A 27,543-nucleotide genomic window follows, 5' to 3' on the forward strand; every position below is an offset into this window, starting at 1 on the left:
GAAACTAATTTTATGGCCCAGAACATACTCTATCTTGGCCAACATTTTGAGGCTACCTGAAAAGAATGTGTATTTTGTAGCTGTTATGTGGAAAGTTCTATAAATGTCAATCAGGTAAAGTTGGCTGACAACGTTGTTCAATCTTTTATGACCTTACCAATTACTTACATCAATTACTGAAATAAAAGTGCCTGAAATTTCCACTATAATTATGAATTTATCTATTTCCTCTTTCAATTTATCTACATTTGTTTCACTTTTTCTTTTTTTAAAGATTTTGTTTATTTTAGAGAGGGAGACCACGTAAGCAGGGGAAGGGCAGTGGGGGAGAGGGAATCTCAAGAAGACTCCCCACTGAGCATGGAGCCTGATGTGGGGCTTGATCTCATGACCCTGAGGTCATGACCTGAGCCAAAATCAAGAGTTGGACACTTAACTGACTCAACCATCCAGGCAACCCCCAAGTTGTGTTAGGAGATACATATTTAGGATTACTATGTCTGTTTGATAAACTGACCCCTTTATCATTACAAAATTCCCCTTTTAATCCCTAATATTCCTTGTACTAAAATTTTGTTGGAAAGTAATATAGCCACTCCAGCTTTCTGTTTGCACTGTGTAAGTTTCCATCCTTTTACTTTTAAACCTATGTGTATATTCATATTTAAATAATGGCTTTCAGGGACCTAGGTGGCTCAGTCAGTTAAGCCTCTGACTCTTGATTTTGGCTCAGGTCATGAGCTCAGAGACCTGGGATCAAGCCCCACTTCAGACTCTGTGCTCAACATGGAGTCTTCTGGAGATTCTCCCCATCAGCTCTTCCCCTGATCATGCACTCTTGCTCACTCTCTAAAATAAATAAAATCTTTAAAAAGAATTTAATAGCTTTAGTGTTGGTGTTATGGACTGAATGTCTGTGTCTCCCCCCAAAATTCACAGGGTGAAGCTTTAACCCCCAGTGAGATGCTATTTGGAGATGGAGCCTTGGGAGGTAATTAGGATTAGATTAAGTCTTGCGTGTAGGCCCTGCGGATGGGATCATGGCCTTATAAGAGTGAGGTCTTTCCATGCTGGTTGGTGGGGATACAGACCATTCCTAGCCCTGTGTGAGCTTCAGAAACTGATCTGCCTTCTTTCAGGTGGTTCTTTCCCTGCTCTCAGGTATTTCTTCTCAAACATGGGCAAAGCAGTACTCAAAGACAGAGGAGTCCCTATAGGTCTGTAGAATTCTCTCTGTGCAGGTCCCTCCTCCCTGATACTCTGGCCCACAAATTCTTTCCACCTTGGCTTCCTTGACCTCTTGGTGTCTCCTCAACATGAGGTCCAGGATCTAGCTGTTCAGGTTCCCTTTCCCTGTACTGGGTTGTTTCCAGCTGGTTAGCTGGTGTAATTGTAGGATTCCTCTTGTTTGAAAAACAGTCCAAGACTGATCCCTTAGAGATTGTAATTGTAGGATTCCTCTTGTTTGAAAAACAGTCCAAGACTGATCCCTTAGAGATTAATGTCTGAAAACCATTAATACATTCTGTCCAGTTTTCCAGTTTAAGGCAGAGGATAAATCTAGTCCCTGTTATTTCATCTTAATCAGAAACAAAAGTTTTAACTTATTTTGAAACAATATGAAAATTACAGAAAATTTACAAGAACTTTTATATACCCATTATTCAGATCCCACTGCCATTTGTCCCCATAACGTCCTTTATAGCTAAAGAATCCAATCCAAGATGATACATGGCATTCAGCTGCCTTGTGTCCTTCAACCTGGAACAGTTTCTTTTTTTAACCTTCATGAGTTTGAGAACTGGCCAAATCTGGCGCAATCTGAGTATCAAAATCATGACAGTAACAGAGGTACACATTTACCATAGAATGTCACCTAACAAATGTAGAAGGAATTAGAAGATCACTAATTGACAGTTATAATGGCAATAATTGAGACCAAAAAAAAAAAAAAAAAAAATCAACAGACGCTAAAACTAGCAGAGGAGAAGAAGATAAGGGATGGGATATTAAGTCTCAAAGAATCTCCCTGCTGAACCCTAATTACATTACAGAGTAAGGGGAGAAAAGTAACTTCATAGTCAAGATCCTGGCAGATGCCAAATTAATAAAGCGGTCAAATTTAACATCACTAATGGGACAAACTGACATCTTGTGCTACGTGACAGAATGCATTGAGATGAACACAGAATCACTTCTGTGATAGTTCAGCCAAAAGCGCATATCCGAGTCGAATCTTGAGGAGTATTAGAAACCCAAATTGAAGGACATCCCACAAAAAGACCAGCCTGGCCTCTTTAAAGCTACCTTCAAGGTGGCTTCTGTATTCTTTTGACATGTCACCATAATTCCTTAAGTACTTCCGTATTTCCTGGTACAATAGGATGTTCCAGGATTATTTTGTTCTTTCCCTACCCAAGCCCTGGAGTCAGCCTCTTCGCCAAGCAGCCCTGATTCCTTTTAGTGGGCATTGGTATTCATTTTTTTTCAGATTTTTTTGAGAGAGAAAGAGGGAAAGAGAGACAGATAGTGACAGAGACAGTGAGAGAGAGCACAGCAGTGGGAGAGGGAGAAGCAGGCTTCCTGCTGAGCAAGAAAGCCCTATCGGGGAGTCGATCCCAGGACCCTGGGATCATGACTTGAGCCGAAGGCAGATGCTTAACTGACTGAGCCACCTCGGTGCCCTAAGACTGGTATTTTTTATTTTTATTTTTTTATTTGACAGGAAGAGATCACAAGTAGGCAGAGAGGCAGTCAGAGAGAGGAGGAAGCAGGCTCCCCGCTGAGCAGAGAGCCCGATGCGGGGCTCGATTCCAGAACCCCAGGATCATGACCTGAGCCGAAGGCAGAGGCTTTAGCCCACTGAGCCACCCAGGCGCCCCCAAGACTGGTATTTTTAAGATCCAAGCACTTATGCTCATTGCTACTGGACTATTGCTGCTTCTATACCTTCACAGCAAATGAAGCTAGGACATGTATGAATATGCTTACATGTAAACACAGAGATACCTCTATTTACTTATCTATATGAAAATCAGGAATTCCACACCAACACGTTTTATTCCAATCCAGCCCCACAGGGTTCATCTGGATAGCCCTTCTCCATGCCCGTAACTTCCTTCACCAATAGTGAGAAAATTGGCTTCCATTACCCTTAATATACTTATCTGCCCAATCTCTCCGGATGTCTCAAACCTTCCACACCTGCCAGGACACTGTTCCACTCAGACTCCCTCCTCCACCTGTCCCTGCCCCACAGCATTGCTTTCCTACTCCACTGTAGCTTGCTTAATGACTTTTTGACTGAGATGGCTGACAGGCAGACACATCTTGCTTTTAAAACAAAAATATGTTCCACAAATATGTTTACTTCTGCTTTAAAAGAGCTGTAGGGTTTAGTATAGAATAAATGCCACAATCAAAATTGCAGGTATTAAAAGGGAAATTAAATTCTTACACTGAAAATCTGATTTATCAGTCTCCAAAAAAAAAATTCATGTGTGATTTCATTAGGTAAATTTAAGAACATGGACAATTTATTTCTCTAGTCTAAACTATCCTTCGACAAAAATACTCTGTGCTATTCATTGTTCCTTTCCATTTTTAACCTCAACCCTACTAACACTGATAGCTACTTTGAATTTATGCCGGTATATTATTAAAAATCAGTTTTCAGTAAAACCACCCCAGTAAACCAGAAGATTAACACCAAATTTCCTAACATAAATTCAATGTATCACTTTCTGCATGAAAAGACATTTTCCAAATTATTTTCAGTAGTAACATCAAAAATTTGTAGTAATCGTGGGGTGCCTGGGGTGGCTCAATGGGTTAAAGCCTCTGCCTTTGGCTCAGGTCATGATCCTGGGGTCCTGAGATGGAGCCCCACATCAAGCTCTCCGCTCAGCGGGGAGCCTGCTTCCTCCTCTCTCTCTGCCTGCCTCTCTGCTTGCTTGTGATCTCTATCTGTCAAATAAATAAATAAAATCTTTTAAAAAATTTGCAGTAATCGTAGAAATTGAGAACTTCCCTCCCCAGTGTTTCTTAAATCTGAGAGCTTGCAGACCTCTATAAAAAGTCATCTGTGGAAAATAAATAAATTAATTAATTAAATAAAATAAAAAGTCATCTGTGGAACCCTTAGCATGAAAAACAATCACAAGACATGTAGGTGATCACTTGGTACCAACTGTCTGTGAACACAAAATGCAAATTCAAATACTGAGATCATGCTGCATGGTTTAGTTACAAGGTCAAAGGATCCAGATTTTTTTTTTTTTAGATTACTATAAAAATACAGATTTAAAAAAACAACAACAACAAATTGGGGTGCCTTGGTGGCTCAGTGGGTTAAAGCCTCTGCCTTCGGCTCAGGTCATGATCCCAGGGTCCTGGGATGGAGCCCCACATCGGGCTCTCTGCTCAGCAGGGAGCCTGCTTCCTCCTCTCTCTCTGCCTGCCTTTCGGTCTACTTGTGATCTCTGTCTGTCAAAGAAATAAGTAAAATCTTAAACAACAACAACAACAAACTTTCCTGGAGATCTCACAGCTCCTGCTCAAGATTCTCTCTCTGGACACCCATTTGAGGAACACTGCCCTAATACGTAGATACAACGCATATTCCGGCCAAAGCATACAGAAGTAAGTATGAAATATAATTTCAAATTCTTCTTACTGAAAAATGGAAAAACTTAAAAAAAAGTTTTTATTCAAACACTTCCATCACATAAGCATAGTTCCCACAGCCTGTCTATGTATGAAACACAGTCTAGCACTCTAGACCATGCCAAATGGTAGCCAAATTTAAAGTTCAATTCCCCAAATCCTTTGACACCAAAAGAACCATCTCTGCATTTCAGTGTTCAACTACACTCTGAGCACCTTTAAAACGAGCATTCTTACTGTTCATTGTTCATGTTTATAAAGGTATCCTATCTTTTATAAGGACTATACCTGGTATTTTGGTATTATCAAAAAGTTGTTTGTTTTTTTTTTTTGGTCAAATACCTAAGCAAGTCCACCAGACCTAAGGTTAGGCAAAGGTTTCAAGCAAAAATTGGTTGTTGAACCCAAAGAACAAATAATCCAATCAAGAAATGGGCAGAAGACATGAACAGACATTTCTGCAAAGAAGACATCCAGATGGGGAACAGACACATGAAAAAGTGCTCCATATCACTCGGCATCAGGGAAATACAAATCAAAACCACAATGAGATATCACCTCACACCAGTCAGAATGGCTAAAATCAACAAGTCAGGAAATGACAGATGCTGGCGAGGATGCGGAGAAAGGGGAACCCTCCTACACTGTTGGTGGGAATGCAAGCTGGTGCAGCCACTCTGGAAAACAGCATGGAGGTTCCTCAAAATGTTGAAAATAGAACTGCCCTATGACCCAGCAATTGCACTATTGGGTATTTACCCTAAAGATACAAATGTAGTGATCCAAAGGGACACATGCACCCGAATGTTTATAGCAGCAATGTCCACAATAGCCAAACTATGGAAAGAACCTAGATGTCCATCAACAGATGAATGGATCAAGAAGATGTGGTATATATACACAATGGAATACTATGCAGCCATCAAAAGAAATGAAATCTTGCCATTTGCAACAACGTGGATGGAACTAGAGCGTATCATGCTTAGCGAAATAAGTCAAGCAGAGAAAGACAACTATCATATGATCTCCCTGATATGAGGAAGTGGTGATGCAACATGGAGGCTTAAGTGGGTAGAAGAAGAATAAATGAAACAAGATGGGATTGGGAGGGAGACAAACCATAAGTGACTCTTAATCTCACAAAACAAACTGAGGGTTGCCGGGGGGAGGGGGTTTGGGAGAAGGGGGTGGGATTATGGACATTGGGGAGGGTATGTGCTTTGGTGAGTGCTGTGAAGTGTGTAAACCTGGTGATTCACAGACCTGTACCCCTGGGGATAAAAATATATGTTTATAGAATTCTAGATTGTTATTACTATAAAAATTAGCAAATTTAATAGAAAAAAAAAAAAATTGGTTGTTGAAACTTTTAAGAGAACAATGACCAGAAAAGGCAGGTCTTGGCAATTAAAAAAAAAAGTCATATCCACATCCCACACCCAGCTGTCTTAGCCATCTCCCAAGCAATGCTTTAGCATGTTAAACTTCTTGTAAAACTTCTATCTTGATTGGGAGGTGAAGAATATTGTTTATTGTATAGTATTACATTCAAAGGTTGTATCATTACATTCCAATGTCACCATCGTCACACAAAGAAGAGACATAAGCAAAACTATCAAAGAACTGTCTTTTTTTTAATTAAACATAAAATTATGAAGTTTTAAAAGCACCTACTCTTCATCATAGCCATCTAACTAAAACATGGTCCTACTGTTCTCTGCTAAAAAGAAGCCTGGAGAGACCCACTCCTCCCATTCATTGTTACTACGCCAGTAAATGAGAAATCATAGTCACCCGGGCCCAGGGCGGGCACAGCCCCTGACAATGGAGCATGTGTGTGTTCAGACAATTGTACTGGGAGTGCTGCAGAAGTGGATAAGCCTCTTTGCCTTGCTTCATGGCAGCACACAGAGACAACCGTTGGCTATTCCATCTCGGCTCCTGCATGCTAATATGCGCTGTGCCTGGTCTCTCCTCTCCACTTTGAGGGACAAACGAGAACTTCTTTGCACCTAAAAAGTGTGTAATCTCATTTCTCACCAAACAGTGAGTTTTCAAGATAAACTCTGTGAGCGGAGAGTGGGTTTCGAGTACACCGCCTTCCCTAATGCTGTGGCTCGGGGCCAGAGGCAGGCGAGCGTGGAGCAGATGGAGTCCTGGCAAGGTCCCCACTGTCCCTGCATTAGCAGCATCTGCTCATTACTCGGAACCTTCGCCTGCTTTATCTAATGCTCCAGGAAAAGCATTTTGATTTGATTCATTTCGGTACGGTAACGTGCAACACAATTAGTGGTAAAATCAAACTGGAGGATGGCCAGTGCTGACAATCGGAAACAAGGCAGAAGAAATATGAGGCCAGTGGGTTGGAATTCAAAAAATCACAACTGTGGATCACCTTGCCAAATCTCAACACCCCAGGTGGGTGTACAGTGTTCCTACCGGGCGAGGAGGCTAAAAAGGATGTAGGGACGACTTACTTTCTCCCCAAGCAGCTTCCGTCTCCCCTCTGGATCGGACTCCTTCTGTGGAGAATACGTGTGTAGACCATCAATGGGGCTCAGTGACTACAGAACTTCCTTCAGCACAGCCAGGGAGCTGAAGTTCATTAACTCATTTCATCATATTCTTCTCTTCTGTTGGGCACCGTCACAAATGTCATACAGCAGACCCCACAAGGTACATTTCTTTCCTGCCATATTTTGCCTAAGAAGTGCCTGTTTGCTGCTCCTGAAAAGGAGCAATATAAAAATGTGCATTTGATGTTTTCAATCTGTCTTTGCCTGAGAAGTAGCTACTCATGAATATGTTGGTATAAATATCACAGTCTCAATCTGTTAAAATGAAGGGAGACCAAAGACAATGACACCTGAGGTCTGAGAGAAAAATGAAAAATTGTTGTGTATCCCAGAAATAGTAAAGCCCCAATTGGCTAGTAAAGCAAGCTCAGAGTGAGAAGAGAAGTAAAAATGCAAGAGTTCTCACTGAAGACATAATCCTAGTCCCGAAATGAATTGGAGATACATGAATCGTGACATCAACAATGCCGCGGGACCTAGAAAGACAATGCCAACTTGATGGTATAAACGTAAGCAATCAGACAGAGCATAACACGCAGAAACAGACCTGAGTACCGAGAGAATCTCACATCAAAAAACTGATAAAGATAGCACCTCGAGCCAGTGAGGTAGGGAGTGAGGAGCTTTCTAAGAAGAGAGGCTGGAAAAAATAGCCTCATATTCGTATTTTATACTGTCACAGGATAAACTCTATTGGTCAAGATTCAGGTGTGAAAAATAACCCATAGCTTACTAGAAGAAAGAAGTACAAGTAGCAGGTACAAATATGAAAAGAAATCTTAAGCTAAGAGAAATATAAATTGAAACTACATTTGGATACCATTTCTAGTCTATCAAATTGACAACACCTCAAAGTCTAAAACACACTTTGCTGGCAAAAGTGTGACGAAATGGGCATACCAACATACCTTGCCGGTGAGAGTGCAAAATTGTAGAAACCTATCAGCATTTACCCTTGGATTCATAAATTTTATAGGAAACTACCATTCCTCTACTCACAAGAAATGTCCTACAGGTAAGGCTTATTGCTACCTTTTAATAGCAGAAGGTCTGAAACAACACAACTACTCCTCAGTAAGGGGCTGTGTAAGTTGAACCACGGTCCTTGTACACAGGAATACCACGCAGTATAAGGGGGAGAAAGGAGGCGGTTTTTCTATATACAGACAGGGACAAGGTTTCAAGACAGATAATTAAGTAAAAAAAGCCAACATATGGAATAATGTAATTTGTGGTCTTTCATTTCAGAAAGGGGGAGAATACGAACATTCTTATCTGCAGCACAAATACTGGGAGGATAAAAAGAGAACTAAAATATATGGCTGCTTTAGAATGGAGTGGACAAAAATGGGTAAAAGCAAGACATCTTGGGGCACCTGGGTGGCTCAGGTGGTTAAGCATCTGCTTTTGGCTCAGGTCATGATCCCAAGCTCTGGGATAGAGCCCCCCGTATCAGGCTCCCTACTCAGTGGGGCGTCTGCTTCTCCCTCTGCCACTCCCCATTTGTGCTATCAAATAAATAAAATCTAAAAAACAAAACAAAAAAAAGAGCAAGACTTCTCAATGGGTAACCATTTCTATTAGTTTGATCTTACAGCCCTAAAAATGTAGTACTTAGTCAAAAACATTAAATTACAGAACAAAGCCCACTCAATTATAGATTTCAAAAATCAAAATTACATACATCTACAACTACCATCCAGAAAAATAAATCATAACAAAGTCCACTGAAGAATAACTGACCAACTGAAAAAAAAATTTAAAATAGGTATGGCAAGACTATTTCCCTTTCTAATCAGAAAAGATAACCCAGAGAAAAATGAGAACAGACAGGAACCAGCAATTTGCAGAGAAACAGAAAAAAAAAAGACAATGAAAAGGTGTTCACATGTCCATATAAAGAAAGTAAAACAAAGGCAAGAGTGCAATGTCTTTTCCACCTATCAGACCTGCGTGAGGAAGCCACTGCTCTCATACATATGGTGGTACGACCATTCACTGGAAGAACCTTTGTGGAGGGCAATCTGGTAATATTTATCAAAACATAAAGCATGTGTAGCTTCCAACCCAGTTATTACTAGCAATTTACCCCATAGCTATATCTGCACGAGTCCTTTGTGGTATTTGAGGATATTGCTCGCAGCACGGTTTTTAGTAACAAAAATAAACCATCAGAGTGTATAAACCATCAAAGTGTGCATCATTAAGGGCTCTAATTATAAATATAGCTGCATTGTGCCATTGTACTCAGCCTGAAAAAAAAATAAGGTTTACCTATAAGTGCCAACAGGGAAAGATACCAAGATGTGTCATTATGTTAAAAACAAAACAAGGGCAAGTTGCAGAGAAGTACGTAGCACAGGATCCATGTGTAAGATGTACCAAGGTAGGATGCAAGGGAGAAGCAGTTGAGCTTTTTCGGGGGATATATTTTCTTTTACTTTGTATATTATTTTTGCTCTTTTTGAATGTTAACTGTATTTTTTTAAATCAAGTTTTTTTGTTTGTTTGTTTTGTTTTTTGTCTTGTCAGAGAGAGTGAGCACAGGCAGACAGAGTGGCAGGCAGAGGCAGAGGGAGAAGCAGGCTCCCTGCTGAGCAAGGAGCCCGATGTAGGACTCGATCCCAGGACGCTGGGATCATGACCTGAGCCGAAGGCAGCCACTCAACCAACTGAGTCACCCAGGCGTCCCTTAAATCAAGTTTTAAAAATACATTTTGGCCATTATTTACCAAGTATTTGCCAAAGAGGGTATTTACCACAGATACAGACGTAGTGAAAAAAAGGGCCATGTGTACCACAATGTTCATAGCAGCAATGCCCACAATAGCCAAACCGTGGAAAGAGCAGAGATGCCCTTCAACAGATGAATGGATAAAGAAGATGTGGTCCATATATACAATGGAATATTACTCAGGCATCAGAAAGGATGAATACCCAACTTTTGCATCAACATGGATGGGACTGGAGGAGATTATGCTGAGTGAAATAAGTTAAGCAGAGCATCATCATATAATTTCACTTACTTGTAGAAAATACGGAATAACATGGAAGACATTAGGAGAAGGAAGGGAAAAGTGAAAGAGGGGAAATCAGAGGGGGAGACGAACCATAAGAGACTGTGGACTCCAAGAAACAAATTGAGGGTTTTTGGGGGGTGGGGGATGGGTGAGCCTGGTGGTGGGTATTAAGGAGGGCACATATTGCATGGAGCACTGGGTGTTATATGTAAACAATGAAACTTGGAACACTACATCAAAAACTAATGTACTGGGGCACCCTGGGTGGCTCAGTGGGTTAAGCCTCTGCCTTTAGCTCAGGTCGTGATCCCAGGGTCCTGGGATCGAGCACCAATTCGGGCTCTCTGCTCAGCAGGGAGCCTGCTTCCCTTCCTCTCTACCTGCCTCTCTGCATACTTGTGATCTCTGTCAAATAAATAAATAAAATCGTTAAAAAAACAAAAACAACAAAAAAACCCCCCAATGTACTATATGGTGACTAACATAATAAAAACAACAATAACAACAATAAAAAAAACAAAGAAGGTAGTTTCTGTCTCCCATCTGCATGGTTTCCCGAGGCTTCTGTGCAGCAATAGGGACGAGGGGGACAAAGACACTTCTGACCAATGATGGGAAACTGGCAGCACACTAGCCCATCTCCTCAAGCTGGGTTTTCAAGCTCCCAAGATAGGAGACATGGGGATGCCGATCAACCAGGCGCACATCTCTGCAGGTGTCTCTGTGTTTAGTAGCAGATAAAGTGTGCATCCCAACCCCAGCGGGTCTGGGACACACAGTCACCCTTCTGGATTCACTACTGGACTCACAGCTCAGCCTCAAGCAAATCACCTAGCTGGCCTCTTTGGATTCCAGTTTCCCCATCCGAAGAACGTGTGTGGCTGAGGAAGGCTAGGAGAGGATGCTAGAACTGTAGGATTCTAATTGTACTACAGCCTCTGCATACTCATTTTTTAGAGAAACACTGGTAATTTGGAAACACACTCAAGCCGATCTTGTGTTACCTACCCAGGAGCTCAACAAACATACAGGAAATTCTACATACTGCAGAAAGAGCTTAGCTGAATTTCTAGAAGCTAAAAAGAAATCTATCAATGGAGTCCACTACCATCAAAACTGAAAGAATAGAGTTCATGTTGTTAAAGTAATGTGTTAAAAGTAATACATAAAGTAATACATTTCAAGATTTCAGCCCTCTTTTTAAGTGACATATAGATATAAAATTGCTACAGTTTTGTCCATCTGAGCCAACCATGGACTCTGTGGTTGTTTCACTGACTCCCAATATTTCCAACAGTGACATGACATGAAGATTAACATTCCAAAACATTTTGTGGTCCAACTCAGGCAAGTGGGGAAATCAAGCTTTTGGAGATTGCAACATCACAACATAATAGAACTTAGGAGCATAGGATATCACAGCCATCAAAATCATTATTCCTATTAGTTACAAGCTGACAGGTGTTTCATGACTTAGGTTAATATAATTTTAGGCTTTTCTTAACTAGTTCTGTAAATCCATGGTTGTTCATACACAAAAATAACTATCAATCCCAAAGAGACAATACATCACCATAAATTATTTTCTATGGTATGTAAATGCCAGGTGAAGGTAGGCACTGACTTTTATTTTTCTCTTTCCATATCTGTCAACAGATTATCTGTCTATCCCCCCTTTTCCCAGTTCCCTTTGAACTGAGCAGAGACTAAAGGAAAAGTAGGCCAAGTATATTTAATATTTTATACCAAACAAGCTATTTGCTTAAGATGGCTTGGCCAGCCTCGTGTCTGGCACTGAAACCCAGCCCACCAGTTCCAGTAGGAATTAAACACCAGTCTTACTGGGTGCTCTGCTCCATTGCCTACTAATGCATGGAAGGGTTATTGGCCAACTTCTTCACATAAAGGCAAGAGTGAGTGTATGTGTGTGAACATGTGTGTGTGCCCACGTGTATGTATGGAGGGATTACAGGGGGGAGCCGGCCACAGCTGCTCAATTTTTGTAAAGCTTTTTTTCCTTAATAGGGAGGAGGGTTGCGGTTACTTACCATCCTCATAAGCTGCTACCGCCAGCGAGCTGTTTATCCTCACAAAGGAGACATATGGCTGCATTCCAGGCTCGTCCTCCTCATACTCTGATTCCAGGAAAGGGGCTGTGTAGTCCCAGGTGCGGGTGTCCCACACCCTCACATCCCCTGATGTATATCTGGAAAAGAAGAGCACACTTGGTTCCAAACGGGGACTAGAGAGCGGGGCCATGGTAGAGAAAACAGGGAGAACCTTAAAACAACAGAAGTAAGATTTGGTTGGTGGGCAGCCATTCTTGTAACATTATTTAGAGGAGTAATTCCAACAGGAGGAAAGGTCACCTAGCTGACAGAAGGCTGTGAACACAGTTCATGCTCTCACACGGCACAAGGGTGACAATTCAAATGAGAACACCGTACTACAAGATTTTGGCATCAAGATCTCCCTTACGCTATCATAACCAATCTACTGCCTTGCGTTATCCCCGCAAAGGGATCACTAGCAGAAATCTGTAGAGGCCAGAGTATTTACACACATACACAAAAGACAGACCAAGAGAGAAAAGCTAAGGACTAATGGTCTTACAGGCGCGAGCTTTCTAATGCCTCATCCATGCATCAGATTTGACTGATTAAAGTCCCTAAAGACTAATTGATTTGCTGAAACAATTAAATCTTGCCTTTAGCAGCCAGACAATGCTGCCTTCTCATGAAAAGCTCTTGCCGAAATGCATGACACTCCCCGGTTTTGCCCACTTAGAAAATAGGAGCACTCACTCTCTCCTATTACTACTGCCACTCCAACAAATGACTCTCTCCATCAAAGCCAAGACAGGGCCAGAACCTGCTCAGACATGAGGCCCCTCAGACACGAGGATAATGGAATGGCCAGATGACGAGGTGGTGTGCTGTCTGCCATCGAAGTATTTATGCTAAGTTCCTTACATCTGCTACAGAGAGTTTGGTTCAACATGTAAATCAGCTAACCACGGGGAGGCAGGTTAGAAAGGCTTTAAGAGTCTAATGATGTACCCCACAAACACAAAGACAGGCACATGACTTTAAGCAGGTTCACAGTCTTCTAGAGACCCTGGCCATAGTTCCTTCAGCATTTCTTGGATCCCACATAAAAACCATAAAGACTCAAGATAATCTCTGAGATGAATTCAACTACTGAAATCTATCACATGATATATCTATCAAGTAGTTACAGATCAATCTCTCATGTGAGATTTGTTAATAAAGAAACTAAGAGGGACCCCTGGGTGGCTCAGTCAGTTAAGCGTCTGGCTTTGGCTCAGGTCCTGGAATCGAGCCCCACATTGGGTTTCCTACTCAGCAGGGAGACTGCGTCTCCCTCTGTCCCTCCCCCTGCTCATGGGCACACTCTCTCAAATAAGTAAAATCGTTAAAAAAATATATATGTAAAAAAACAACTAAGAACATTCTGATAAAGGAGTGCTTCTTTTACTGAATATAGCAGTAATTCCCTCAAATTATTGCTGGTAAATATATACATTATGTGATTCAAAGATGATTCTGTCACATAAATTCCCTCAGTTGGAAAATTCGGCTCTCGCCCCACAGGACGGTGCCCGGGGAGTGCACCTGTGGTGTAAAGAGCCAGCGAGAGAGACACGCTTTCAAAAATTGGGCTGAAGGAAATCCGCATGACGACTGATCCCCCAGTAAATAGGAATGCTCACTCCATGAGAGTTGTTAAGCCTGGCGATGCCAAGTAAGGGTGGATATTGATATCACTGTGGCCAAAGCATGGCCTCTGGCTCCCAGGTCCTCTAGGCAGCATTCCAGATCACCCTTCTTAATGAGGAACCCTATACAAGAACACACACCACTACGCCAAATCTACCAGGCTCACCCTGACACCCCAGAAAAGAACTCAGGTATTCCCTGGACTAAGGCCATTTGCTTAGCTACAGAGACAGTGAACAAAGATAACATGTTTGAACGTCTAGACTGTGCATGATTAGATTCTTAAGTTCTACATGAAAGGAAGGAGCCATTTCAGAAAAGAAAGGTGAGACGGACGGCGACACCATCAGAAATAGAGACAAGGAGTGAAAAGAAGACACAGAAAGCAAATGTAGGAGTCCGAGAACTCCGGGACTTGGAAACGTACTTCCTTTCCTTTGATGCCTGGTACAGCGGCCGCACACACAGTCTCTCAGGGCCCTTTGTGCACCCCATCGGGGCCCCCGTGGCCAGAGAGCATGTCAGGGCCTAAGCTCCAGCCCTAAAGCCGCTTTACAAAGTTCTGAGGCAAAACAACAAAACCAGAACCTGATGAACTGCCGGCCCACACACAACAGGGAGCCCCTGTGAGATACAGCTGCCACTCACTCTCCTCACTGGCAGGGCTGCCACAGAGAAGAGCGCTCTGTTCATGTCTAACGGGTCCTCACAGGGCTTTTCCTCCACAGAAATGTTGTCCCCCTGACCCTGAGATGCCGCAGGTCTAGAATTAAACCCGTGTTCTCCTCAAAAGGCTTTCGTTCACCACAAACTAGCCCACTGCTGAAATCCTTCCTTTCCTCAGTGACATCAGTCCTAGTCCCTGGTACAAAACTGAGCAAACACACACACACACACAAACACACACACACACACACACACACACACACACACACACACTCCTGGCCCCACCCACATTGCCCAAGGTGTTCTGGTGGCCACGCCCTCTCCATTTCCGTCCCCAGGGATGCAGCCCCCATCCAAACCGCTCAATGCCTCAGGGCCCCTTAGTCCCAAGCCTCCCCCACCCCATCAGCCCTGCACAAGCCAAGCCCTCAAGAAGTACTTGATGACACAAATAATCATTTTTCCTTCCTCTCTTCCCCTTCCCACTGGACCATGTCTCCCTGTGATCTAGCCTACACCACAACAGCCTAGACTTTTCTCTCACAGCAACGGTCTGTCCAGATCCCCAAGAACCCATCAGCTTCTAAGGTCAGGGGCTGGGTCTTGCTCATAGCTATGAGCCCAACACTAGAAGTCCTGAGTCAGACTAGAATAGCACTTGACACTTAGAAAGCCCTCTAGCTACTCAAGCCTTAATGTCTTATTGATGACATTTTAATTACTGGGCCTAGCACAGAGATCCTTCCACACACTAGCTTCTCTCCCAGGTCTCATTGGTCTTCCTTAGCATGAACCTGTCTCCGGACAAGTCTGCCATTCCTGGCTTCCATAGACTCTTACTGCAGCACCTTTGCTCACATTATCCACTTTTCCGGAGTGTTTTCCCTCCTACCAAGCCAGCCCAGTGGATCCCAATGTTGGCTGCGCGTGAGAATCACCTGGGATGCTTTCCAAATTCCTGATATTCAAAGTACACCCAGACCACTGAAGTCTGACCCTGGGAGTGGAGCCAGGCATCAGTGTTTCCAGCGGTTAGGCAAGACTGAGAACCACTGACCTAGCACAAGCCTACCGACTGCTCAATGTTTAGCACAGACCCTCTTCCTCCATGAAGCCTTCTCTGGTTCAACTACACTGTATCAACTGCTCTGTATCTAAAGAAATGGTGTTCATTACCTGCCACATCTCCACTTGATGCTCAGGTCCTGAAGAAGGCCACATCTCAATGCTCTATCTCTATCACAGTGCCTTACACACAGCTAATACACAGGGACCGGAAGGGGGTATCCATGAGTAACAACTCGACTGGTATGACTGGCGCCTCCTTTGACTTCTACTGCCCACCCTCCACTGCTAATGATCAGCGAGACACTCGGAACACACACATCGAGAGGTGTTAAACTCCTCGCATTTACTTCCAAAATGATTAAAATATGTATAAAAGCATAGGCTAAGCTAAATTATTTTGATAAAGAAGAACACTTTCAAAGATAGCCATTTAAATGAACTCCATTCTTCATGGCCAAAGAGCAGGAGAATAGCATAATGCAAATGGCTCAGGAGGCAAAATATAAAAGACTCCATGTTCTCTTTTTTGAGGGAAACAAATAATACCGGCTCAGCAGGTACCACGTGATGACTCAGCGCCAGACTCTAGAATAGAAGGCAAGTGAGAACAGCCATAGCAGTGGAGATCAGACTCTGTGCTAATGAACTCGTGCTAAAGAAACAGACATTTTCAGGAGGGTAAAACGATGGCTGGAGCAGAGGGAACTGGACCAAACCCTAAATGTGATCTAAAAGTGCTTAACAACATTGGCCAGGAGAAGCAAGAACAGATATCGAAGGGAGGTAGGAAAAAAAGCTGATTTTTCTCCAGAGCTCCAGATGTCTTTATCGCTGCCTAATGACAATTACACTCAACCAATTAAGACGCCACTATGACAGTTGCATTGTCAGTAAGCCTTTGGACCCCAATGTTGATGGCTCTCTAATTAGTGTCTGTGCAAAGTACAACGGCAACTAATATATTAGCTGCTGTGAGAGCACTAAAGAAAAACACAAGGAATAAGAAGCCTGTTCCAGATGACTGAGGATGTCCCAGTCCAGGGCATGGACCAGTGAAACTGTACGCCTTCCCAATCTTTTTTACGCTTGGCAGGGTTACCTCCAAATAAATAGGTCAGAGACCACAGCTGATTTTTTGTTGAAAGAATGGGAATAGAGCCTCTCAAGCTCGGCGCGCCAGAGCAATTGCCAATTTACAATGGTTTACCACCAAAGAGCTTCCATTAACTACTAAGTTTCCACGAACAGACTACTCATTTGGACTAAGAGGCCCGAAGAAAAAGAAGAAATGTTGTATGGCTAAAAGCAAAATAAAACAAGCCCCACCTTTAACCCTTCTGGTGGGGAGATGGAAGGGGGTGTTTACGTTTTGCTTCCAGGAGCCTGAGCTTACTCCCTAAAAACTTTTTTTTTTTTTTTTTTTAAGGCTCTTCATGACAACCTTGGGGGTTGTTTTGATTTAGGAATGCTGTAAGTAAGGTTAAGTGACTTACCCAAGGTCACAAAAAAATAATTTAGTGGCACAGCTGGGATCAAAAGAGGTCCCCAGGCTTTCCTCAAACTGCTGCTTAGCCAGTGAGCCAGGCCGCCTCCTCAGATGACAGTGTCTTCAAACAAATATGGCTTTTAAGGACCATCCCCATTGAAGTGCAATATAAGGAATTTATCGTCTTTAATACTGTGACTCAGGCTTGCAGGACACAGCCCGTGAACCTAACCCATCAATTCTACCACTATCTCTAACTAGAAGGCAATAAGCCAACAAAAAAGGCTCATTATGCTGGCAAGGAGTGCGAGGCCGGGCAGAAGCAAGGGTGCCTCCCATATGCACTTCACAGGTGACAGGGGAGGATGTACAGAAAGGCTGATACAACTTCAGCCTCTACAGAGCCATATTCATACAACCATCCCCAAACAAAATCACAATTCTATTCTGACCAAGTACTGACAACAGCCGAAAGGAGCCTCGTCATGAGGCCTCAGGCCAGGCCTAGCAAATGGTCTGTGTGTCAAATCCAGTACATCAACTGAGGCTGCCTGCAGCCCTGTGTTGAGAAGGATTCTGAAGCTGAATTCCAGCAGCGTACCAGAAACGTAAATGCTGTGCTGAACTATTAACGCCTGCCCTTGGTTTGGGACTGAGGAGTAGCAGAGTGTAAACAGGTTATTTGCATCCTTGCCTCATAAAACTCTACCTAGCCGGCTCCTTGTCATCCTTCCCTCAGCTGAGAAGTCACTTTCCAGGAGAACCCGGCCTGACTGAGCCTGTACTGGGTGCCCTTCCCTAGGGTCTTACGGCAGATGCCTTGCTCCCCCGACCCTAGCATCTCCCAAGTTATTCTGTCACTGCTGGGGCTTGAACTCCTTGCTGCCTGGGAGCAAGGGAGGGGTCTCTGCAGCATTCTTCTGTGCTCAGTAAGAGTTCAATGAATGAATCTACCGGCTTAAATTCAGAGGACAAAACTGGTTTCAAGCCCACCAAGCAATTAGGCAGAGGCCCCCCAAAATGCAGCACCACTCATTTCAAGAACCATTTTTGCCCTCACCATGCAGAGGCTTTAAGAACTATTTGCATGCTCCATACTTTATTTAGTAATAACCAAAGAATACAAATCAATGAAATCAAGAGTATTTACTGTTTTCTATGAAACATGACTGCGTAGTATTATGCAATTAACAAAATGAACTCAATCCCACAGTGCAGTCTTTCCGCAGAAAAGCTCTACTACAGACATCAAGTGCAGCTTAAGACGCAGCGATTGAAAAATAATGAACATCTTAATGGACCTTACGAGATACATGCACTACACACTTAAAACTCTTTTCCATACATCTTGGTTAATCACAATCAATAGAGTCAGAGTCAATGATGGTTATGCAGAGTTATTGTAGCTAGGGCCCTTCCCATTATTCCTTGGAGAACCAGAGATGGATAAATGCAGTCATGAGTTCACCAGTATTTATTAAGGGTATTCTGGAGCTCCTTCATTAAGGGTATAATAAATGTAATGGTCTCCTCCAGGCTCTTATCAATACCTTACCTCAGACTTATTTACCAGAAGAGCATGTACACCTCATGGCAGAAAATAAATTTTAAAGGTATTTTTAAAAAGAGGTCCCTAACGGGTAATGATCAAATTCCTTATGGCAAACAGTCCAATGTCATACTGAGCAGCAGTACAAAATCTATATATATAAACCAAGGCTGCAAGAAAACCATCAAGAGAAAAAGTTCTTAAAGAAGGAAAAAGATAGAAAGCATGTCCTTCCTAAGTGAGGTGACATCTGTCTAACACAACTTTACCACCTGTCTCTATTTACAAAGCACGTTATCTTAAGAGTCTCAAAAGCAAGCCAAAGGTATTACCCATTTTTATACATTCACCTGAAACTAGCCAACTATTAAACCCCTCAGTCCCGTCCTTGCCATCTTTAGCTCCTAGGCAGATTTTAAAATTTGGGGCAAATATACACAATTTCAGAGCAAAGTCATATTGTGGCATGGTACATGGTCAATGAAAAGGCCCATTTTTAATTACTAGGAAAAAGTGGTGGGAAAATGGCTAAAAGCATAGTATTTCAAGTTACTTTAGATGCAGGAACCATTATTTTCCTACAGTTCTTAATCACAAATGAGAAAATTCCACTGGAAGTGCCAAGCAAATCAGAGACTCAGACATGAGATTTTATGTACACATAAACCGGGAACTCAAAGCTTTGCTTCCAGCCTACAGAAGCCTGGGTTGTGTGGACAGACAAAGCTAACAAAGAGAAAAGCCAGAACAACAGCCAGAAGTCACTTGGCTGCTGGAAGGAGGCACCGGCACTCCTTTCACCTGTCTACTTGGGCATAACTGCCTCAAAGGGAACAGAGCTGGATGAAATGCAGGAGACCAAATGGGACAATCATATTCTAAGGGAGATAAGAGTTGATATTTTGCAACATTAAATGATAATTTTCCTTCCAACCATTTCTGGCAGAGGAGAAACACTGGTACACGGTCACTGTTCCTTCCAGTAAAAGCGGAAACCAGACCCTAAAAAGGCAACATCACAGCAGCAGAAACCGAAGTAGAAATATTTAGGAGTGCTGAGAAAAACCTTGACGCAAAGAGGGTGCTTGTTATTTTTTAAATCAAAACGGGGAGGAAAAGGTCCTCTAATGTGACTAGAAAAGTATGCTCTCTTATGCAGACTGAAATGCTTTAGACTTACGAATCTTAAGTAAGGAGGGAGTTTATTGCAAACCACCACCATACTCTTGGGCATCTAATAAAAGCTTCTGGTGAGCTAATAGCTTAATGGTTAGCAGAGCTGGCACAAGGCCTCCAGTGAGCCCAGCTTGACCTTCTGGAAGCTTTACCTGAGACTCTCCCCTTCACTAGGTGGCAGTAAAGCAAGTCTACTTCTGGTGGATCATACCTAGACCTACAGCTCAGGTTTAGAATATGGCCCTTCTGAACTCATGATGTCATCTGTTTTCAATGCTCTTAACTTCCAGAGTGCAACTGGGGACAAGAACAGTTGCCGCATCACAAAACAGGACAGGCATGTTTTCATGTGCTCATCTCTTCTGTTCTTTTAATGAGAAATATAATTTAAGAAACATTTCAAAATTCTCAGAGCTGTCATCACCCAAACAAACAAAAACAAAAACCACACTTCCTAATCACTTATTATCAACAAACTTTCCAGATAATCTCTCTTCTAAATACACGGAAAAGCATACACCCACCCTCACTGTGTTTCAGGAGGGTTACCCCATCACAGAGAAAATGCAGCTAGAGGCTGGACTCTGAGACAGACAGGGGGTTTCCGGTATGGACATCGGTGGCTTCTGAACAAAAGTTTTTCTCCAGTTAAAGAAATGAAAAATTTTGGCTGAAACAACAAAGTAAAGGTTGTGCCTGAATTACTCTGTCATGGCTGCGGGAACTTCTTATCTACCCAGCAAAGACAGCAACTGGGTTTTCTGGAATTTTGCACATCACTGCTAAGTGGCCAAGTGAGACCACAGAAAGGCAAGAAGGGCCACAGGAGGAGCCTGGGCAGGTCAAAGACGCAGTAAAGAGTCCCAGAAAGTGCACGGTCTCAGGAGTGTAAGGAGTTTTCATTCTGTACACACTTTCCTCAAAGTCTGAGTCCTGGGTCCAGTGTTAGGCTCCAAAGGTACAGAGATGCTCAATGCACCACCCCCATCATTTTAAGAAGGATACAGTTAACAAGACCCAACACTGCCAACACGTGGAAGGCAATGGGCCAAGAAAAGCCACCAGTTTGCAAGCCCTGGTGATCTGAGAGACAGTGTAGCGTGGTGGAAGGCCTGGGATAGAAACCAGACTATAGGAGGTTAAGACACGAATGTGTCCCCTCTTACTTATTGCCCTGACAGAAGGGAGGGAGGCAGGGTCAGGAGAGCAGGCTTGCGGGATGGTTTGGAGACTTCACACCCAAAAGTCAGACTGGAAGGAAGTTGAGAGTTATGAGGGCTTTTTAAAAATAATTTCTTAATCTGGAAAATATGAAAATTCATTCCCCTAAATCCAGTAATTCCACTAATGGGACTCTAGCCTAGAAAAATAATCACACTAAAGGATATAGAAAGATGTAGGACTCTTTATTCTACACATTTATATGCAATTTAAAGTTTCTATAGTTAGCAGGTTTTTTAATTTTTTTTTTTTTAATTTATGAGAGAGCAAGCGAAAGAGCCCATGAGCAAGGGGAGAGGGACAGGGAGAAGCAGACTCCCTACAGAGCAGGGAGCAACACGTGGGGCTCTATCCCAGGAGCCTGAGATCATGACCTGGGCTGAAGGCAGACACCTAACTGACTGAGCCACATAGGGACCCCAATAAGCATATGTTTTATAATTTTTCAAGAAGACTGACAGTACTAAAAAGGGGGGAAATCTGAAAACCCCTATGTAAAATATACACATTAATAACAAGACACGGGAAATGACTTTAATGTCCAATACTAGAGGAATGATAAAAAAAAATAAGATACATTGTAGGACTTTTTATGACAAATCAAAGAAAATAATGAAAAGCATGTAATAACACAAAAAATTTTTTACCAGTTTAGTGAGGAATAAAGGCCAAAACAGAAGGTAGGCTAGGCTTATGTAAAACTGTGCATAAAACAATGAGCAAATAACTTGCATACACAAAAACCATAACAAGAGCCACGTTAGCATGCTGGGATTTAGGTGGCTTTTTCTCTTTGCTGCTTTCTAACGGTTTTGTAAGAACATGGTTTTACTACCACTTTTTCGTTTTTTTAACAGAAAAGAATGATATGTGCCACAAAAGAAAACCCAAAATGAAGCTGTCCTAGATGAGCTGTCGGAATAGCAAACAAGGGCTCCAGAAGGCAGCCCTACCCGCTGGCTGTCCATGTGGACATTGCAGAAGAACAGTGGAGTGGTGCAGTGCACGCCTGACCCTCCCGGCTCGTCAGACCTCCAAGCCCCAGGCAGCCATGTAAAAGAGGGTTTTAGAACAGCTAACCTCTACGGTTTCTTCCAGGTTCTGGATGACATGATTCTAAGTGGAAAGGACAAAGAAATCAAGGACCAGACAAATTAGGGATTTCCTCAGGTTTCCACATAACACTCAGTATCCAGGTCGGAGGGGGTTCGGCATATCAAATTATAATGTTTCCTTCAGACAAAACAATGTACAAGCACCGTAGGGCACTGCATATTACACACTACCTCTAGCTTTAAAAAGAAAAAGATGTTTACAAATTAACAGCAAGAAAATACATGGTTGTGAAATTAATTATTTCAAAGTAAAGCCACAACAGAAAACAAAAATGTTAATTAAGGCAAAGCTGCACTATAAGCTGCAGTCACTTCTCCAAGAGTTAGGAAACAGGCAGATGTTGGGGTGGGGTTAATAGGCCAGGGGGCTGTGGACACCCCTGGGAGGAGACAAGACTGGAGTTGGACCTTAAAGGAGGAGGACTGGGTTTCTTTTTGGGGTGATGAAAATGTTCTGGGATTAGACAGCGGTAGATAGATACACAGCCTAGTGAATATACTAAAAATTACAGACTTCGTCGATTTGAAAGGGTATTTTATGGTATAGGAATTATATCTCAATTAAAAGAGAGAGAGAGAGAGATGTGGCCAGAGGCAATCAGAGACTGTGGGAAAAGTCAAGGGTACCAGAGATGAGTAATCAGGAAAAAGTTAAATTGGAAACAAATTTAAAGGGCTTGGAACATAAGGAAAAAGTAACTGGAAGTTACCATCCATGAGACCATAAGGGAAACAAAAGACTCATGGGAAAAAGAACAAAAAACCAAAAGTTCTGACAACAGTATCCACTTCCTCTGCTGGAAGACAAGCCCGGTAAGAGGCATCGTCCAGGTCCTGCTCAGCTGATGAGTATGCTGGGCCTTGGGTGCACTGGAGTGCGTAAGTGTTTGAAGGTTACTCTGGTTTGAGTGAAAAGAAAAGTAAGGCAGAACCAAGACAGGGTCAACTGCGAGGCTCATTAAGTAATAAAAATTATTCTAGGCATCTCCAAACCAGGAACCTTTTACACAAAGGTGTGAAAAGATGGGAAAAAGCAAGGGGTTCTGCAGGCGCCTTTGCTGCCAATTACAGGAAGTAAACCTAACAGGTTTCAATGCAAAGTGGTTACACAGTTTAGTTCTAGGCACATAAAACTTAAGCCCCTGAACAAATTCTGCCTATGTTCAAAGGGAGAAAAAGGAAATGAAGGAAAAGCAGAGAAACACAGGCTGAGTAGATGGGCGAGAGAAGGTGGAGTGACCAGGGTCTCTGCAAGCAGCTCCTTGGAGATGCAGAGCTGCAGAAAGCCGGGTAAATACAACATTGATTGGGAATGAGGTAACCACAAACACCGCTGTCTCAAATGAAAAGGGATTCGAGATCTGACCCAGAAAACAAGCACCGTAACCACCAGATAAAATTTTAATGATAAACACAAGATGCTCTACACACAAGCAAGACTGAAGTACCCGATGCTAGGCCATAAACATAAGGTTCTCTTAGAAAGAGGAGCCGGGAGGAGCCTCTCTGACCCACAGATCACGTTTCATCTTATCGATCCACGAAACTCTGCCATCGCTTTGTGTTGTGCTGGCATAATCTGTAATGTTGAGCAGACCTCAGGGGAACAGGGAGGCAGGAAAAGAAGGGCTGGCATCTGGACTCATGGCCAGCCGGCCTTTGTGAGGGCCACGTCCAGATAAACTCCTACTTGGCTTTGGAGATTAAAGTTTCCTTTATCTCTAATTTCCCTTCGGACTCTCAGTCCAATCTCAACATTCTGTCCTCAAAGGCCTCCTGACACATTGGGAGACCCCTGTAAGCTAGAAGGACAGAAGTCCTTTCCGAGTTACCATGGAGCCTTAGAATCTGTAGGCACAAAGGACCTTATGTAGCATAAGCCCTGAGGCCCACATTTCTGCTATGAGAAGCAAAAGTCTAAAGCCGCACTGATACCTGAATGGACAGAATTCCAGAGTTCAGGTCCATTCATCTTTCCAAAAACAGTGGTTCTACAGCACTCCCAAGAAGGCATTCACCTCTACATCACCGCAGCAAAAGAAAAGCTAAGGAAAAGCGTTCTTTCCAGGCATATCTAGTTTCAAGCAAAGATACTTTTTCTAGGTATGGTAGATCACAAAATAATCTGTTTGGAGTTTTTTAAACTCCAATGGTGCTTCTTAAGCAGAGTCTTCTTTAAAGAAAAAGACTCACCTACTACACCAAGCTGTTCAGGCCAAGATTTGTTTTTGGTCCTCCAGACAGGAACCTCTCCTGGGGGGCTCACTCCAAAGCCAATTCAGACTCAGGGTTTTAAATGTTATGATCTCTACTCAGGGCATTAAATATACAGTGTGGGACTGTAGTTCAAAGACCACTTCTCAATCCAAAGATCAAACTGGTCTTCTCACTGTACATTAAAAAAAATCTTTTTGCATCTGTTAGTAAAATAGGAAGAATTCATGAAAGAGGTTTTTGGGACAGTAGCCACAGGAATTTACAGAAGCTAAAATTAAATTTCTTGGTGATGAAGACCACTAAAAAGCTTATTTCAGGACAAGTAGCAAACAGGTGCTGTGTGGTGGGGAAGGAGTATCCCATGTGGTCACAGCCCTTTCTCATAACAACAGCTTCAGAACAAGACAGTAAGAACAGGCTCTGTTTGTGCCAACATGTATTATTCTTGCTTGACTTTTTTATGTCTTCATAAAATACAGACTGTTTGCCTTAATGAAAATCTAACCTAACATGCCACAAGAGTGATTTAAAGGCTAGGAAAGACATATTGAGATAAATGGATTATAGCTCTACACTCGACACCATTCGCTTCCCACTACTAACTTCAGACTCCTGAACGCTGGACAACAGAATCGTGGAGATTTTCCATCAAACCCGGGCTATTGTGGGAAGGTACGTGCTCTCAGGGGAAGAGAACGTCACTGGGACTCAGAGGGTGGCCAATGAAAAATGAAAGACCTTAAGATGAAAAGTTAATCATTAAGTGAAAAACTGCGTTCACTTACCCGGCAATGACAACGCCGTCATGGGAATGCACGTCGCACAAAACCGCATCAGGAATGTGTTCCAGTTCGCTCACGGCACCTTTGCGATTCTGTGTAAGGAGAAAGGAGATACAGTTTGTACTGTTCTTGGGATCCCCGGAAGCTGGCACTTCACTTCCAGCTACGTTCGACGGCGATTTCTTAGCACTTGATTATGCTCAAAGTTGTCCTTTCAAAGGACAAAGGTGACAACTAATAAGATCAGGTGTTAGCATGTACGGGTTACCGCACACATGAGATGCACTGAAGAGGAGGGTGGGGGCATGGGACATGCAAGTCGCTGCTCCTGGGCTCGAGGGGGTTACAGGGTCCAAAGGCAGTGTGTGAGCACACAGCTACGATGCACAGAAGGTGGGCAGTGGCAAGTATCTGAGGAAATGCATCACGTGTATTTAGTTCAGTTCAGAGGACAGAAGGCATTTTATGGTATTTTACCTGTCAGCAGCCCTTATGAACTCTCGGGGGATAAAATGAGCAAGGACATACAAAGATAAAATCAGGATGGGGAAAATAAAGACTGCAAGGTCAGAGGTTCATGGAAACGGTAATTTTTTTTTTTTTTTAGATTATTTATTTGAGAGACAGACAGACACAACGCAAGCTGGGGGTAAGGGAGAGCACACTGCCCGCTGAGCAGACGTTTAACTGGCTGAGCCACCCAGGCACCCCGGAAATGGTTCTTTTGAAGGAAACCCAAAACCCATGACGAGTGTTGCTCCTGAGGGGACCAGGTGGCAGGCAGAGAGACACAAGAGACAGATGTATTTTCCACTCTATGCCCCTTTGTGGGTTTGGGATCATTTGTACAAAGCTCATTACACAGGACGTGGGCCATGCTGTGCAGTAGGAGTGTTCGTCCCCCTCACCATAACCCAATGCTGGCCTTATGCAGCAGGAAATGGGAGCACCGGCAGGGAAAACAACTTGCTTTAACACTACTTTTCATGTTTTGATAGGGCTTTCTTTCTAGAATCCCAGTAAGAATTCCATCATTACAGTTAGCGCATGGTTCATCATTCCGCACTTCACTCACGGGAGTCCTCACCGCTAACAGGACCAGGAAATGGGCCGAGATGCTGCAAGAATCTGACTCCAGTTCACTGAATCGGCAATCATTTATGAGAGTGCTCACTAAACAAACGGCTGTGTGCTTGTCAGAGGAAAAAACGAGACGTTTTGTTTATCTGCACGTAACCTGCCATAGTTATGAAGGGCCAGAGGTTTGCAGGTGGGTCTCTGAACACCGTCCCTGCTGCCACCTCCAGCCGATGAGGAGGAAGTAGCTGCCTCCCTCCATGGCTTTCTCTATCACCAAAGCTTTGGCGGAAGGAGAAACTCAGCTGTGGTGCTACTAAGGGTCGACATCTCTGAATTTGCCACTTTAGCTCCCAGGAACACAAGTCAGAAGTATCCCTCCTTTCCAGAGGCAAAGGCCCCCGTGAATGCTCAACTCGCCAGCTCTCCTTCAATTCCAGCTCCTGCTGCAGGGCTGGACCCGGCTTGTCTAAGTAGTGCCATCAAACCTTCATGACTGCCTCTCACTGAGGTCTCTCATGCAGGCCCAACCACACAGGCAAGAGCGTTGTCAGCCTCCACGGGAGTTCATGACCTGGTGAGCACACAGCTGTGGGGCCCGGGCGCTTCTTAGTGGTGGGGTCTTAAAGCTCTTTGAAAGGATGGCTATGCTAGTTCTCCTGAGAAAGGTAGTTCTCAGCCAGGGGAGATTTTGCCTCCCAGGGGACGCACGACATGTCTGAAGACATTTGCGGTTGTCCCGACTGGAGGGAGGTAGAGAATGCTACTGGCATCCACTACGCAGAGGTTAGGGAAGCTGCTCAACATCCTGTCACACACAGGACAGTCCTCACCAAATGTCACTGGGGTCGTGTGCTGCGGTCGAGAAACCCTGAATTCAAGAAACACTGCTCTTACTAACTCTGCTAGAAACCATGTAAGTTTGCCCAAATCGAGAGTATCCATCACTAATCAGGTTATGAGGTGACCAGGGACAGACAGGCACACAGGCAATCTGTCACCATCAGTAATGAGCAAAAGCTTGTTGATCTCAAAGTCTATTAGGATTGACCTTTCCAGGGGCGGGGAGAGTATGTATGGTTCTACTCTTTCCATACAAGGGACTATCCAGCTACCAGGCGGGAAGAAGCAGCACTACTGCACGGTCGTCCTGTCATGGCTCAGAGCAGCTTTAAGTAATGCTGT

The 27,543-nt window shown here is 43.3% G+C and overlaps 1 protein-coding gene across 1 annotated transcript in view; it reads right to left on the minus strand.

Annotated features, from left to right (window-relative positions):
* Nucleotides 1–27,543, minus strand: part of FBXW8 (F-box and WD repeat domain containing 8) — a 126,798-nt gene that overhangs the window by 64,078 nt on the left and 35,177 nt on the right. Inside the window, exons 4-5 of the mRNA XM_059138655.1 lie at nt 25,285–25,373; nt 12,310–12,467 (exon numbers count right to left, since the gene is read on the minus strand). Of these exons, the coding sequence (XP_058994638.1) occupies nt 12,310–12,467; nt 25,285–25,373 (247 nt within the window). The remainder of the gene's footprint in view (nt 1–12,309; nt 12,468–25,284; nt 25,374–27,543) is intronic.

The sequence above is a fragment of the Mustela lutreola genome, chromosome 11 (genome assembly GCF_030435805.1).
Source record: "Mustela lutreola isolate mMusLut2 chromosome 11, mMusLut2.pri, whole genome shotgun sequence".
Taxonomy (NCBI): domain Eukaryota; kingdom Metazoa; phylum Chordata; class Mammalia; order Carnivora; family Mustelidae; genus Mustela; species Mustela lutreola.